This window comes from Chironomus tepperi, unplaced genomic scaffold, assembly GCF_022539635.2.
Source record: "Chironomus tepperi strain 1889 unplaced genomic scaffold, CSIRO-AGI_Ctep_v1 contig_217, whole genome shotgun sequence".
In the NCBI taxonomy this organism is placed as follows: domain Eukaryota; kingdom Metazoa; phylum Arthropoda; class Insecta; order Diptera; family Chironomidae; genus Chironomus; species Chironomus tepperi.
The window spans coordinates 2,624,586-2,640,838 of record NW_027226339.1 but is presented as its reverse complement, the minus strand read 5'-3'; the positions used below and the strand labels follow the sequence as shown (position 1 = coordinate 2,640,838).

Here is a 16,253-nt window from a genome sequence, read left to right as displayed (position 1 = left end):
TGCTCCTGAAATTTATGACAATTACAGAAATTGTCTTATTGATGATTTAATATGTCTTGCTAATTATGCAGATGCTATAACGTCCACAAATTGCCGTCATTGTCATTTAAACTGCTTTGACAAAGTCTTTGAACCTGAAAAGCTGGCTATAAATTATAAGGATGATAATGGAGAAGATGTTGATGAAAATTGCATTAAAATAACATTGTCATCATGGCCAGCTATGCAGTATAAGAGGGAAGTTCTTTTTGGATGGATAGATTTACTGGTTTCTTCGGGAGGTACTTATTAATGCCTTTACAGTCTGTTTTGATGCTTATGAAATTCGAATGTCACTACAGGCACTCTCGGACTTTTTATGGGTCTCTCGTTACTATCTGTCGTTGAAATACTGTATTTTATGGCTATAAGGGTCATCTTCATGTTCTTCAATAATGCAGTAAGTAAAGTTAAACTAAGCATTACGGCGAACAAAATCTACCTTTATGGTTCTTACTGCCAAAATGGCGACGTAGCGGTGTCCTACCCGAGCCACACAAATGAAAAGTCTAGGAGATTTTAAGGCAGATCAACGCCAAACGATGGCGATCTCCATTTGGTGTTAATTAAAATGGTTTAGTGAACCTTTTAAAGCTCCGTGTTGGTGCTTTCTTCATTTGTGTTGTTCGGGCTAGAAAACACGTTGTGATGTTCGTGCTTGGTCTGCATAATTCAATTTAAATTTCAGGATCGTTTAAAGGAGATTCATGAAGATGAGGAATATCAAGTCTTTAACGATGACTATAATTTAGATCTATGTCTAAAACCAAAAGAGAAGAAAATTTTTAAGGCAAAAAAGTTGAAATCAAGATTCATAAAGGTATCTCCTACCTGTTCATCTGTTCCATTGACTAACTTTCGAACGTATTGAGTTTGTGTAATTTATGGTTATGTATGCGACCGGTTAAAAGCTTTGTGGTTGTTGAGGATAAACAGTGCCTTTTGGACATCATTGGTTTCATCAAGGACATCTATGTATTCTAAACAGGATTTGCTACAACTGATCATCGACTTCATTGCCTATGTCGCTCTAAGCAAATTTTGCACTTTATTCTATTCTAAGATAGGAAAAGCCTTCTGTGATGTTGCACAGCAAATGTCGAGAACGAAGATGTTGCTTATGTAGTTCTCGAATATTAAAATACAACACAGATTACATAAATCAAACTTTATTATTCTTTTTTTGTATTTTTTGAATGCTCATAAATAAATAAAATTAAAAACTAAGAAATTGAAATTGAATCCAATCCCAACTTTATTGTATCAGGTATCGTTTAAGCTTTTTCTTCCACATCTGTCGTCATAGATTGTCCCTCAGCAGCAACCTCCGGTTCATTCGCACATGCTAATGATGGATATTTCTTTTGTAAGGCTAAACGATATTTAGGATGGCTAATACCATAAACAATTGGATTATAGACGGCATTTGCCTTTGCGAATAAACTACCCCAGATTGATGTCAATGGAGAAATCTTGATTGATCCTGTGACAGATCCAATGTTGATGATCAAATAAGGTGTCCAAGCCATAAACCACAATGATATTGTCATTAAAGCAACCTTTGCTAATTTACATTCAGTGCTTTGATTTTGGTTCTCAGCTGATCTCAATGATGCTACATTCATTTTCTTGGCCTGATCTCTCATATTCTTTTCATGAGCAGATACAGCTTGCAAGATGAAGAAGTATGAATAGATAATTGATAAAAGTGGTGTCCAGTATACGAATATTGAGTAGATAATGATGTATGATCGATTGGTCCAATCTTGTGACAAATAATCTGTTCCACATGCTGTCATATTTCCTTCTGGTACATATCGACACCATCCAAAGAATGGTGCAGCAGTCCAAAGTAAGGAGAATATCCATACACACATAATTCTCATTAAAGCATTACTCTTTGTCATTGGTTTACCCGCAATACCCTTTACAATTACATTATAACGATCAAATGCAATTAATGTCATAGTCCAAATTGAAGTACATCCAAATAGAGATCCAGCAGCGGCATATAATTCACAGGCTAATGGTCCATAAATCCATGTCTCATGATAACAATTCATCACCATTGGAGGTCCCATTGTAAACATCATCAAAAAGTCCGAGAATGCCAAATTAACGACTAACAAGTTGGAAGGCGTTCGGAGTGATTTTGTTGATGTAAAGACACTAATAACAACGTAATTTCCAATCATTGAGATGATACCAAGACAGAAAATTGTAAATCCTAAAATTGAATGCCATAATGGATTCATTGGTGGAAACTGAGCCCAATGTGTTGATACCATATGCTTGATTTCAGGCTGTACCATGTCAAAAACAGACATATTTCCAGGATTCATGTTGCTATAACCGGCTTGATATGCTGCAAAAGCTGCCATTTTTATCTATTTTTGAATATATTTTTCACTTTAATTTATTGAAGAAAATCGTTCAGTTACTAAACGAACTACTTCTGAAACACTGCAAACTTATTAAAACCTTCCAACTCTTTATATTTATACTGAAAAAATCTTTCTTCTCTAATTTAATTAGCGAAAGGAATTTTAAAGAAATTTAAGCTTATTAGAATTATTCTAGGCTGTCAAATTGAGGACATTAAATACAAAGTTTAACTTTTAAATGATTATTTACAAGACATTACATTATTTTAAAGACTATTCCGCAATCATTTATAGTTTTATAATGATTTCTTTACGTTTCAATGGCTTCACGTGACATTCAACTGATTTAACCTGTTGATTCTTTGATTTTCCATTAAGATATTTCAATTTACTTCCTTACAGTATTGTTCCTGACAATTTATTTGATATCGAGTGAATTTTGCAAATGATTTAAGATCAAAACAAAAACATTGTGATTTTTAACGGTCAAAAATTTGATTTTTTTTTAACGAAAGAAAATTGTCAAAATTTGATTCGGAAAAATTTCTAATTTCAGCTGAATGTTGTTATTGTAGAAGCATTGTAAATGTGCTTTGTTATACACTAATCTAACAAGCTAAGGTAAGGACCAAAGTATCTTAGATAAAATTATTAAAAAAGTCAATTTTCAAAATTAAAATTTCAAGGATTACTAAATCAATTATTTTTTTTTTATTTTTTTCTTTCAATGCTTTGCCATTTTAAAGTTTTATAATAAATTAATATTAGTTTTCCAGCCATTACTCCATTGATAAGCAGTGGTCGTCATAAAAACATATCCAATTCTAGTCCATTTTATGCTACTGGTTTCTCTTCTGAGACAGTCGACAATGCTGTACCGGCAGATTGGGCATCCGACAAGTCCTCCTTTCCGCCGCAAGCTAATGATGGGAATGTCTTCAAGAGAGCAGCACGATATTTAGGATGGCTGATACCGTAGACAACTGGATTGTAAATGGAATTAGCTTTTGCAAATACTGATCCCCAGATTGATCCCAAAGGAGTTATTTTTGCAATATCAAAGATGGAGCCAAAATTGATGACTAAATAAGGTGTCCAGGCCATAAACCATAATGAGATTGTCATTAAGGCAACTTTGGCTAATTTGCATTCAACACTCTGTGCTTGATTCTCTGATGATCTTAAGCTGGCAACATTCATTTTCTTGGCTTGTTCTCGCATGTTCTTCTCGTGTGCAGTTACGGCTTGCATGATGAAGTAATATGAGTAGATGATTAATAAAAGTGGAAGGAAATAAACCCAGATTCCATAAATTAATACGTAACTGCGACTGGCCCATCCTGGTGTCAAATAATCTGTTCCACATGCTGTCATATTACCTGATTAAGACAGAATGTTAATAAGCATCAATCCACAGACTAAAGATAAACAATTTACCTTCTGGTGTATAGCGATTCCATCCGAAAAGTGGCAATAATGTCCATAAAATAGATGCAGCCCAAACGAAGAAGATTCTAAGAATTGCTCCACCGTGTGTCAATGGCTTGCCAGTAATACCTTTAACAATGACATTGTATCTATCGAATGCAATCATTGTCATGGTCCAGATAGAAATACAGCCGAAGAGTGATCCGCACATTCCGTACTGTTGATGAGAAAAGGATTTATGATTTATGAAGCATAAGGATGTGTGTTAAAATACTTACAATTTGGCATGCCAATGGACCAAATACCCATGTCTGAAAGAGTTGGACATTGGTTTTAATCAGTTTAAAATAAATCTTAGGATTAAATTTTTAAGGATTAAGTTAATCCTCGGATTAAAATTTCCCAAGTTATCGTCTTACCTCAAAGTAGCAGTTAATGATCATAGCAGGTCCCTAAATCAGAATTTCCACACATTAATCAATCATATGAAGCAATAGCCATATTAAGCTTACCATTGTAAACATGATCATGAAGTCAGACACAGCCAAATTTACGACTAAGAGATTTGATGGAGTTCTAAGTGACTTGGTCTTTGTAAAGACAAAGATGACACAAAGATTCCCTAAAAATGCGATGGTGCAGAAAATGACGAGTGCAAAGCCAAGAAGACTATGCCATAGTGGATTCAATGGTGGATATTGGAACCAGTAAGAATCCACTAAATACAGCATTTCCTGTGGAACTTTATCAGCAACAGTCATGTTGCCCATGTTGTTGATTCCAGATCCATAAAAGTTTTGTGGATTATATTGCACCATGTTGATTCCTTGATTTAATGAACTTTATTAGTCAATACCGAACTGTCAATATCGAAGAAAATCGTTTAAGGAACGAACTACTTCAGATAATGTTGAGAACTGAACAATAACTCGAATTTACTGAGGAACCAGACGCAGTTTATATACCAAAAAGTCAACAGGCAAATTAAATTTCGGGACATAAATGAGATTATGATTGTCCAAAAAAATGTGCAGCTACAAAAGGATTATTTTTGTGGACATGAAAATTTTTATTTTTTTTTGCTTCTTGTAATACTTAAGGCTTAACATAGTAAAATTTATTCAGTATACCCATATTTTGCTAATTTTGCAGTGCTTCCATTTTCTTCATTCAGTTCAAGCTTCCGCTTGTTAATTATAGCTGACGGAGGTGTAGCTGCATCCTCTACAACTTTTGTCTTTTGTGTCAATTCCTTGTACACGTTCTTGGCAATCTTGAACAATTCAGCATCAGTACTGTTAGGATTATCAGCTTTAAGATCTTCCTTATTGGCAATAAACCACTGACTAAAGTTTCCTGGTCTTGGCGTATCCAATGAAACTGATCGGTTATTTTTCAGTGACTTGTTATTAGTCGGCGTATTTTCATCATCAGAATTAGTGACACTGTCATTATATCCAATAGATTTCATTGTTAAATGATTAAGTGCCTTGGCAGTAAGGCTTGAATTGTTGCTTGATTTTTTGAATGGATTTGCTTTTCTCTGACTGATCATTGGACGTGGTGCTATCAACGGCGTAGACGTTTCAATCTTTTTAGCTTCACTGGGTTTTTGTTCCTCAACTTCATAAGCTTCTGTGAAAGACTTGGTTTCTTTGTCATATCCTTCCATCATTGACTTCTTTTCCATTTCCTGTCAGGATTTAAACAAGTTTAATTAAAAGCTCAAATACAGAATTGATTTTCAAAGCCTACCTTTTCCTCAAAGTCATTCAATAGTTTAGAGATCTTGTTGGACATGTGCATTCTTCCTTTTTGACTTGCATATCTCGATGCCAATTCAATCAACTTTTTGTCATTGATCAGTTCGACAATTTCAAAAGCTCGTGATTCGAGTTCCGAGTTTAAGGCTGTTGAGAAGAGCTTTAATCCATTCTCGACAAGAGCTTTGGACGATGATTCCATTTCAAAGTTTACAGACCGTACTAAACATTCTTCAATCTTACTCTTTTCAGTTTCCATATAGCATAATGGCAAGGAATAGTCAATTTCTCGTAATATTGGTCGTGGATTTGTTAGAGGATAATAAGTTCCGCGACATAAAGTAGCACGAATTTTTTGTGTAGTTTCGGACACACTAATCATGAAGAATGTATCTGAAGCTCCAATCAGATGATTTTCAAGATTACAAATTGGCATCCATAAGTTCTTTTTAATGTTGTAGCTTAAGACTCGTCCGGAAGACTCAAAAGCTATAATCGAGCCTACATCTGAGAATCCAAGCCAGTTTAATTTCGTGTTTGGTGCGAATGGAATTTCCACTGTACGATTTGACACAGCTAGTCCAAGAATGTTAATTATCATAATCGAGTACTTATTGCATGTATTGGATGTATGATAAGCCACAACAAGTTTATTGTCAAATGCAGACATGCATACAACTGGACCTGGCAACATTAAAACTTCTCGTTGTGTTCCCATTGTTGTAAAAATTCTCAAATATCCAGCATCTGTTGTTACAGCAACAAAAGACTTTCCAGAAGCAATTCCTTGAATTTCCTCACAATCAGGCATTGTTGTTGACCATTCCTTATTTCCTGACGATAATAATGCAATACATACAAGTTTACATGGCGTTTCTTTTGTTGCCAGTGCCAAACTTGTTGTACTTAAGCTTGCCATTTGATGATTCAGTGTATTAAGGATGTGCAAGCTTGGATGTAATGTTGTATCATGAAATTCAGCAATAATCGAATTCTCGTCATTTGTTGAGTGACATTGAACTTGACCGACATGATTCCAGACCATAAAACGATGTTCTAAATGGTCAGGTGTTGAACCTGGTTGGAATGGTGGCTGTAATACAAATGGCTTAATAGCACGAACAACAGAGCCCGTTTCACTCATTTGCTGACTTTTAACAGTTTTTGAATCTTCATCGTCGGAATCAGAATCAACTCCTGTTTTCATGGTCTCGTTCTTTAATTTTTCCAAAGCTATACAATTTTCATTGTCTTCATCCTCGTCGTCGTCACGAAAATCAATTGCGTCATAGATATCGTCAGGATCTCGTACAACTTCATCACCATGTTCCATTAATATGTCAGTTTCTTCATCATCAATCTTATTAGCTTTCAATTTTATAGTACTCAATTGTCCATCAGAATCGCAAAATGCAAATTCCTTTAAGATTTTTGGGTTCCATTCGACGGATGTAATAGCATGAGTTTCCTCACCAAAAACTTCACCTTTAATCTTTGAATTGTCCGTGAGATTCCAAATTGAAATTTCACCATTGGATGTTCCAGCTGCTAAATATGATCCACAATGTGAAAAACTGCATGCTGTGTACGTATTCTTAATCTCATTATTCTCTAACTTAAATTTAATTTCCCAACTGGATGTCTCAACTACATTAACTATTGTTCCTTTAGCGAATGCCAAGTATCGGCCAGTCTTTTCAAAAGCTGGTGTACAGTAAGTCTTTGATTTATTAAACTTGTCAAACTTTTCAAATCCATCATATGTCTTTACTACTTCCTGTGTCTCTAAATTCCATACTTTAATAGTTCCATCGCCTGAACTTGAAGCAATGTGATTTTTGTCATTTATGGCAATTTGGAATATTGGTCCTTGATGTCCTTTCAGTTCTACGACTGTTTCAGTATCACTGAATTTCTTTGCTTTTATTGTATGATCTTCAGATCCTGCGACCATCCATATCTTATTAACTTTAATAGATGTAACTAATCCATTGAATCTAAATTCAATTCCTTCACGATCAAATTCTGGATATTTATATGCTTGAACGTTGTTGTCTGAAGTTGCTAATATGCGCAACTCATTTTGATCGGTTTTAAATTGTACACAGGAATTGCCATTTTCTCCAACGCATTGACTCGATGGATCGTCATCACTTATTTCCTTCCAGATTCTTACATCTCCGTCAGTTCCTGACGTTATTATTCTGTGAAATTATTTTAAATTTCTTTAATCATAAATCGATTTAATTTATAGTGTTCTTGGGTACTTACTCTCCGCTGTCGGAATATGTGACAAATGTAAATCCATTAACATGAGCAAATCTCTTGATTGATCTCTTAAAAAACATTTTAAAATATTTTTAACAAAAATTAGCCGTTTCGCGCCAAATAAATTTATTGTTTTCAAAAAAACGTGTCAAAATTTGAGTTTTGAATTTTTGAAAACCGTTATTTTTTGAATTTTTTTAGATTATTAATTTACGCAATTTAAAGACTGTATAATATTCTGAAAGATGAAAATCAATTAAAAAACATAAAATTAGTTTAACTAAACCATATTTTAATGTTCTTAAGCTATGTACTACAATATGATTTCTATGACGAAGCTTTTAATGGGAATCTTTTCAAATATTTATTAAGCTGTATTGATGTCAACTTTCTTCCTGTAGACACAGCTTCACCAGAGTTCCTTAACTTTTCTTCCTTTTGCTGCAATTCTGATAATTCGTGAGCTTTCTGCAATTTCTCAATTTCCTTTTTACATAATTTTTCATCAAATTCATGATCTTTCATGGCAGCAAACAACACACTCAATTCGTGAAGACATGGAACTTGATCTACTGAATCAACTTTTCCTGAAACTGTTAATAATTACATTGATTAATATTGCATATTATGAAATTTATGTTAAAATTAATTCAACAAACCTCGTTCTCTCAATTGTAATGGCAAAATTGATTTAAATGGAAGTTTCTTCAAGTCCTGTGGTGCTCTTGCTGTCTTATTACCTCTACGGAATTGTACGAGTAACATTCTTGTAAGCCGCATCGTTGAATTAATTAATTTCAATTTTTTATCAAAATTTTCACGAATAAAAACAAAAAGGGCACGAAACTACGATTTTTTAAAAATGAGTCAAAACAAAAAGTAAGCATAGAAATTTAATTTCACAATTTAATATAATTTACACACTAATTAATTTATTTTAAGAAATACTAAAAAGCAAAAGAAAGGATACTACAAGAAGGAGAACGAGTTTCAACAAGAGGAGCCCGAAAAAGACAGATTTGAGATAAATTCATCAGATGAAGAAGAAAAACTTCCGGATTTCAATTATTTACTAAACTTACATTCATCCAGTACAAGTCACTTGATTCTTAAATCTGATCAAGAAAAATTTGAAACTGAAAGTGTGATAAATACATCGAAATACTTTAATGTTGATATTAATTTGTTAAATAGTTCAATTAAGTCGATTCCATTTAACGAGATACACAACATTGAAGGCATCGAATGGTCACAAGATGAAATTGACCGTATGAATGAAGTATCCAAGACGAATGAAGAAGTTTATAAGACATTATTAGCTAGCCTGTTAACTAATCAAGCACCTGACGAAAGTAGATCACCTGAAAAACTTACAAAGGAAATTGACAGTTTGAAAGTAAGTCCACAGAAGGAAACCAAAAAGAAAGTTGTGGAACCGCCAACATTAAGTGATAACAAGGAATCTATGGAAAAGTGGTTGGATGATGTGCTAGATCTATAATGAATAAGTTAGTTAGTTACAGTTCAAGCTCATCAGAAGATGAATCTGAAATACTTCAGCCTGTTCGCAAAAAAATCAAACTTCCAATGCCTTTTGAGTCCTCAAAAAAAAGTCAAGTTGACGATCCAACAGAGCATGATGGAAGGAAACGTCAAATACCTCACGAAGCCGGCAATTGGTCTTGCCATGTATTTATAGATTGTTCATACTTTAAGGATGTGTTAAGTGATTATTTAGATAGAGTTGTTAAGGAGCATGATGACATCAAAATCATCGACACTCCGCATGTTAGTCTGTCCAAAAATTTCATCATTAAATATCATTGGATTGAGAATATCAGCAAAGTTATTGGACAGAATTTAAAGTTTTGTGCCTTTGAACTGAAATTTTCAGTCTCAGAAATAGTTTTTCTGTCCAATGAAGACAAGTCAAGGCACTTTGCCTGCATATTAGTTGACAAAAGTTGTCAAGATTATTTAGAGACATTAATAGAATCGACAGACAAGTCGTTGAAGGAATTTGAGTTACCGACCTATTATGAGAACCGGATATATCATGCATCAATTTTTTGGAAGTTGACAGAGTTTACTGAGGATGAGAAAGTTTGCATTAGGGAGGAAATCCATAATTTTGTACAGAATGAAAATATTTTATATTCACATGTTGAGCAGATAACTTTTAAGACTGGAAATAAAATAAAGCTATTTAATAGTCAGTAGATGCCTGCTGACATTCAATTCAGTTCCAACTACTTTTAATTATTCAAATATTCAACTTTATTGTCTTATAAAAACATGAAAAAAAATCTCCTTTAAAATCTCTCAAGTGCTGTATTCTTAAAACGTGTGGCTGATGACAACTTGAACATCCTTAAATTGGACAATCACCTTCGTTTTGTAAACACCATTCAGGTTGAAGTCTTTCAGCACTGATTCCAGCAATATCAACTAATCTTCTACGATTGACAAGCATTCGAGATTCTGCTCCTCGCCAGCCATCTTCAGGATCTGTAAAATTTTGAATTTTTTTGAATTTCAGGAATTAAATTTTTAATCCTAGGATTAAAAATACGGCTTAATTAAATCCTGAGATTTAAAACCAATGTCACTAACCTGACCACAATCGTTCAGCCAAAGCTGATGCTCTAGGCCATAATTTTGCATCCAAAGCAAATTCATCAACCTGTTCGCTCCATAATGCAGCTGCTGCGCCATAAACTTGATTTACATATTTTCCAGCTATATTTTCCATTCTGTTGTCGTAAACCTTTTGCCAGCCAATGTATGGTGAGCACCAGTTGTTTCCGTCTGTAACCCATGCACCAAATCCACAATCAAGATATAGAGCATCATAATTGGACACAATCATTTTGTATCCTTTTTCGAGAATTGTCTTTACTTTTGGATCATCGCCAGTTGTCCAAATTTGAATGATGTAACGTTCTTTATCGAGATATTGTGAGAGGAACGGTTCCTCTGTCAATCGACTAGTCCATAAAATTACTTGAGTCTTGTTGATATTGACTTTATCAAGTCTAGAAATTGCATTACTTTGGAAATGTCCCCAAATTCTCATAAAATCTTTTTCAGCTAGTCCCCAATTTTTATTGAGCATCCACTTCTGCATATCAGCACTGGAATTCCAACAAGAAACAGACACTTCATCACCGCCCATGTGGAATAAGTCAGGATATTCAAAGTTCTCGACCATTTCACGGTAAATGTCTTCAAGAACATCATAAAGTTCCTCTTTGTGGACCGATAATTGACCACAAGGAGCTTCAACACAATAATCTTTCCAAGGTTGTGCATTAAAGCATGTTGTTAATCCCTTCTTTTGCCATCCTTCACCGACGTGAGCGGGAGCATCAAATTCAGGCAAGACACGAACTCCTCGAGCTTTAGCGTACCTTACAACATCCTGGATGTCTTCAGCTGTGTAAATTTTATCAGGTGAATAAGCACCAAGTCTTGATAAATCTGGATGTGATTTAACAACCATTGGGAAGCTCTGTGAGTCAGTTATATGCCAATGGAAAGTATTGAGCTTGTTCATTGCCATTCCTTCAATTGTTCTCTTGATTGCTTCGATTGAGAAATAGTTTCTGGATGTGTCGAGAAGAATGGCACGATACTTGTATTTTGGTTCATCAGAAAATTCTGTGGAACTGACAATAACAATTTCGTTCCTTATATTGTCATAGACTATCAATTGTGAAAGAGATTCGAGTCCATTTCGAGCACCATAAAAGTTTTTGGCAGTAATTATTGCATGAACACCATCTTTATCAACTATTTTGAGCTTATATCCTTCATAAGTATCTAAATTGAATGTCATATCATCGGACTCGACTTGGACCTCAATCACTAATGGATTTCCACCCGATTTAATCAAATATTTTGTTGGATTTTTCTTCCTTTGCATGTCCAAAAATCTGTCAGTTGCCATTTTCCAATATGCTGGATATAATTTAAAATTGTCTGACTTAAATGTTATTTGATTTGGATTAATCTTGATGACTTCATTTGATGGTGCAATCTCTCCAGTTGGTTTTGGCCATAAAGTTCCATAAACTTCATTGCAAAATAGACGACAAACTGATAAACTTACAGCTGTCTTTTTATTTTCTTCTGTGAGTTCTACCTTTTTGCAGTTGCTGTGCTCACATCTATATCCCCATGCCGGTCTGTTGGAAGTATGAAATCAGATAATTAGACAAAAAGTTTGAAATTCACGAAAAATGGAATCAGGATTAAGTAAATCCTTGAGATTAAAAATTAATCCGACCGATTAAAATTCAATTGACTTAAAATGAAATTTAGCATGAAAATTTGCGAGATTCTAGCCTATACTCTACCTTAAACTCTCATAATCCCATTGATTTGACATGTGTGGCTTTAAGTACACCACTGACACTACAATTAATGCAATTATACCAATTAAAAGTGTCAGTATGGCGATAAAGTACATAAATTTCATAAACTTTTTTCTGCCTTCCATTTCAGCAGATAAAGGCACAATAATTAATATTTGATTAATTTTATGTTCATGCTACATGCTGCAAATATCACATTAACATCCATGATAACAAGTACAATCATTTAATTGTTTTACAAAGTTCCTTAAAAATGCAGCACTTAGTTCTCCCGAATTGCATCACAATTGAGTCGAGAGTTCATTGGCACAAATATCCAAAAAACAAATCTCCTCAACTTCTTACTGTTTTCGTTCTTTTTATTATTCTTAAGAAGATTTAATCAAAATATTAAAGAACTGGTTTCCGTCAGACTACCTAAATGACAACGACACGATGTGATTGTAATCGAATACCCGTTAAGACTGAATTTTTATTTAGAAATATAGCATTTAAGGCGACCGTCTATTTGTATTGTTCATTGGAAATATTTAAAGACTTAAAGATTGCAGGACATGAGCAATGATTTTCAAGCCATTGCAAATGTCATCCATAAGTTATGTCAATGCATTCTATAATTTATTTATTTTTGAGGATTTAAGTGCTGTTTATGGATGGATTGTTGATGAGGCTTTGATTGATGATAATTGATCATAGTAGTCATGGACTTTAAGAAGCAGTCATGAGTAACTGCCATTTTGGACAGTCACAAAAAATTAATTTTATCTCAAATACTTGTGGTTTTGAGGCAAAATTCAATATGAGCTGTCTAGGCATGCCTGGATATGACTGATAATTTTGAATGACATGCTTGAATTCACACTGAGTTCCCCGGGCAGCACAATGCTGCAAAATGCATTATTCTACTTAAAAATGAGTCTAAAACACTCAATTTGGTACTTTCATGGCAACTTCGAGTCTTACCGTTAATCCGGCGACATAACGGTTCCTTAGCAACCACATTGTGCTGTTCGGATTCAGATTCTCTGACTGTAATTATTCAGAGTAATAAGTGCCAATGTAATACATCAAACCATATACAGCATAAAAACACTTTGATTCTATAAAAAAATTCAATTGGAGTTCCGATACATGAACTTCCTCAACAATAAAGCATGACTCAAAATAGTTTACAGCACGCGACTAGTTTAAACAATCCGGTTACTCTAATAATACTGAGACTGAGAGTATGTTTACACAATTGACGTAACAATCCCCGTACTCGCAAATTTACTGCATATTATATGTATATGGAGCAATACATTGAAACAATAGAAAGTTCTCTGCCAACTTACTCATTTGCCAAAGATAATCCGATAAGTGCATTGAGTGCGAAGCCCAACAAAAGAATGAATCGAGACATGGCTGGAGAAGTAGTTGCTATTCTGTGGAATGGAAGCAAAAGTTGAGCTTTGTTAATATTAATTTTACTGACCTTGAAGGCGTTGGAAAATCAGCAACTTTTCTCACCTTTTTCCGTCTACTTCCGATTATTTAAGGCACTTGCTAAACAAAAAAATATTAATTTAACTTTCACTCCTACACGTAATAAATATTATAGTTCTCTGTAACTTGTTAGATGTATCAAGGCACAGCCGTAATACATTAATTGATTACTTCTCACAACAACTATCATGAGAGAACTAAATCAGCATTTGAATTCGACATTTCATTTTATAACTTTTTTTCTCTCCAAGCATACTTTGATGTCGATGAAAGGAATAAGCAACAAAGTGTCAAAAATAATTAAGAACTTAAGTAACAATCACATCAGTAAACTTGTTTAATACTGTAAATTTTTGAAAATAAAAATTCTTTCTTCTTCTTTTTTTTTTGGACACAAAGTTTGTGCTGTACGAATAGATTCTTGTTTTTGTTTACAGACACTGATTCACAGGTGGTCGGCAACTTATGTGAAAAATAATTCTCTGATTTTTTTTTATTCTGATAAGATTTAAAAATTAAATTAATTAACATAATAACTATTTGGGTCCTGTGTTGGCTTGTAAATCTCCTTTCTGTGTAATTGTATTGTCTTCATATGTCTCAAGGATGTCAGCAAGATGCTCATTATCACGAGGACGTTTGAATTGTCGTTTCTTAAGTGATGCCTTCTTTCTCTTTTGTGCCATTGGCTTTCTAATTCCATGATCTTGCATAGATCTAATACCTTGTTTCTCGAGATACTCTTCAATTTTATTATCATCCATAGCATCGACAGTCACTGATCTCCAAAGTTTCTGGAATTCTTCATCTACTGCAAAATTTGCTGACTTATCGTTATAAAATAAAATTTTCTTTTTGTCAATTGGACGTGTGATGAAAAGGATGTCTTGGGCACGAGCCTTAAGGACTTTATCACAGTTTGGAAGTGATTCTTGGACGTCATCAAGTAAAATGCCACCGAGACCTTTCAGATCATGCTGTTTTAATAATCTTAATAAACTTTTACCATCTCTAACTTTAAATAAAGGTTTGAATTGATATCTTCCATGAACTGGCTGCTCTAACTTTGGATTATTCGGAAGTGCCTCTGTGATAAGCCACTAGAAGTAAACAAATGGATTTATAATTGTCTAAGGTCAGTTATAGAGTGATTCTTACATTTTTATTGGACGATCCGATATCCAACTGATTTGTTTCATCTAGAATCTCTTCAACAGACAACGGATGGTCTTCACCTTGTAAATGTCGATCCTTCATATGATTTACGATTTTTGTGAGAATTGCAAATCGTTTGTTGGAACTTCCAGTCATTGTTTTGTAATTCATTGGCTCCTTTGGAGCAGCTGGCTTTGACTCCCATGGCTGTAGAGGCTTTTTAGCACTTGAGGATGGTGCTTTTGATGGTTCCTTTTGTAATTTTTTCTCGACACTAAATGGAATGTTGAGTATTGTTAGTTAGAGGTCATTTTAATAGCTGCATTCATATGGTACTTACGTCGGAGTAGCTAAAGCTCTCTTTTTGAATAATTCACGTTCTCTAAGTAATGCTGCATCCATGTTTTAAACTAAATTAAATGTTTGTTATGATTAAAAGGAGGAAATTTACTTCAGAACCTTTCAAATGTTTTATTTTTAAAACCTTACAAATTTATTTGAATTTTTAAAATCCGTTACAATAATGTCACATGGATTTCTAGCGAAATCAAAATTGGCAATTTAAATGGAAGTAATTAACGCGAAACTTGATGACTGAAGGAAGTCAAGGTAGTGAGTTCGGTAACAATTTCCGATGACACAGCGAATTGTATAAATATTTAATAATTCTTACGTAAATCTTCTGCAGTTAATTGGCAGAAATGACATAAAATTTAAACAATAAGTTAGGAAATTGAAGCTTCTTTGCAAGCTTGTTAAGCTGTTTGCGGAACAAATAATGTTATTTTTCATACATATTGCACTATTTTTCCTTGATTTGTTTTCACGCGAGCATGGAAATGTAAATTTATGTTTACAATTTAATAAAGCTTTTTATTGTATGTTGGATTGGTTTGTAGACGCAGTGCCTATGAGCTTGTCTTGCTATATTCCCAGATGAAAGGAATCTCCTTTTCGAATTTCTTCATGTCACAATTCGACGACTGCAAATTGCTCAAGAAATTAAATCTGAAATTATTTTCACCAAAAATAGTAAAGAAAGGCAGAAATAAAGAAGAATAATGGAACTGTGCGTGATACAATGAATAGTAAAAGCAATTTAATAATTGTAGAGTAATTGAGTCTCAATCATATGGGATAAAATAGCTGTTGATTACATAAAATTATGCGGTGAATAATCTTGGCGTAAATAAAATATTTCATCCATGTGTACACATAATTTTGTAGGCTCAGTTGCGTATGTCGCCTACAAAAAAAGCGAAGAGAGAATGAGAGGCATAAAAGGGAATTGCAATTATTAGGTCATGTTACTTGCACGTGACGTTATCAAAGAGAAAGCATGAATATTATGAAGA

General features: G+C 33.9%; 6 protein-coding genes across 7 annotated transcripts; 1 reads left to right on the top strand and 5 right to left on the bottom strand.

Annotated features, from left to right (window-relative positions):
* Positions 1-1,313: 1,313 nt before the first annotated feature.
* LOC139090129 (rhodopsin-like) lies at positions 1,314-2,420 on the bottom strand. Its single transcript, XM_070639830.1, has one exon. It carries the CDS (start codon positions 2,418-2,420, stop codon positions 1,314-1,316), a length of 1,107 nt encoding a protein of 368 aa, XP_070495931.1.
* A 676-nt stretch (positions 2,421-3,096) lies between these two features.
* On the bottom strand, positions 3,097-4,768 carry LOC139090153 (rhodopsin-like). The gene is made up of 5 exons (XM_070639877.1): positions 4,364-4,768; positions 4,271-4,303; positions 4,130-4,162; positions 3,861-4,068; positions 3,097-3,802 (listed from the first exon to the last, which is right to left on the bottom strand). Exons 1-5 carry the CDS (start codon positions 4,667-4,669, stop codon positions 3,258-3,260), a joined length of 1,125 nt encoding a protein of 374 aa, XP_070495978.1. The 5' UTR covers positions 4,670-4,768; the 3' UTR covers positions 3,097-3,257.
* Positions 4,769-4,896: 128 nt separating this feature from the next.
* Ctf4 (Chromosome transmission fidelity 4) lies at positions 4,897-8,009 on the bottom strand. Its single transcript, XM_070639875.1, has 3 exons — positions 7,886-8,009; positions 5,607-7,818; positions 4,897-5,544 (listed from the first exon to the last, which is right to left on the bottom strand). Exons 1-3 carry the CDS (start codon positions 7,960-7,962, stop codon positions 4,969-4,971), a joined length of 2,865 nt encoding a protein of 954 aa, XP_070495976.1. The 5' UTR covers positions 7,963-8,009; the 3' UTR covers positions 4,897-4,968.
* Positions 8,010-8,561: 552 nt separating this feature from the next.
* LOC139090154 (uncharacterized) lies at positions 8,562-9,528 on the top strand. The gene is made up of 2 exons (XM_070639878.1): positions 8,562-8,761; positions 8,825-9,528. The coding sequence occupies exons 1-2, from the start codon at positions 8,745-8,747 to the stop codon at positions 9,381-9,383; spliced, it is 576 nt and encodes a 191-aa protein (XP_070495979.1). The 5' UTR covers positions 8,562-8,744; the 3' UTR covers positions 9,384-9,528.
* A 607-nt stretch (positions 9,529-10,135) lies between these two features.
* Positions 10,136-14,142, bottom strand: Hexo1 (Hexosaminidase 1). 2 transcript variants are annotated; one of them, XM_070639873.1, is made up of 4 exons: positions 13,768-14,142; positions 13,593-13,707; positions 10,496-12,069; positions 10,136-10,390 (listed from the first exon to the last, which is right to left on the bottom strand). In XM_070639873.1, the coding sequence occupies exons 2-4, from the start codon at positions 13,658-13,660 to the stop codon at positions 10,254-10,256; spliced, it is 1,779 nt and encodes a 592-aa protein (XP_070495974.1). In that variant the 5' UTR covers positions 13,661-13,707; positions 13,768-14,142; the 3' UTR covers positions 10,136-10,253. The 2 variants fall into 2 exon arrangements, with proteins under 2 accessions (XP_070495974.1, XP_070495973.1); XM_070639872.1 differs by having other exon boundaries at positions 13,593-13,682.
* Positions 14,143-14,206: 64 nt separating this feature from the next.
* Positions 14,207-15,360, bottom strand: TfIIEbeta (transcription factor IIEbeta). The gene is made up of 3 exons (XM_070639874.1): positions 15,239-15,360; positions 14,902-15,172; positions 14,207-14,843 (listed from the first exon to the last, which is right to left on the bottom strand). The coding sequence occupies exons 1-3, from the start codon at positions 15,298-15,300 to the stop codon at positions 14,280-14,282; spliced, it is 897 nt and encodes a 298-aa protein (XP_070495975.1). The 5' UTR covers positions 15,301-15,360; the 3' UTR covers positions 14,207-14,279.
* Positions 15,361-16,253: the final 893 nt, after the last annotated feature.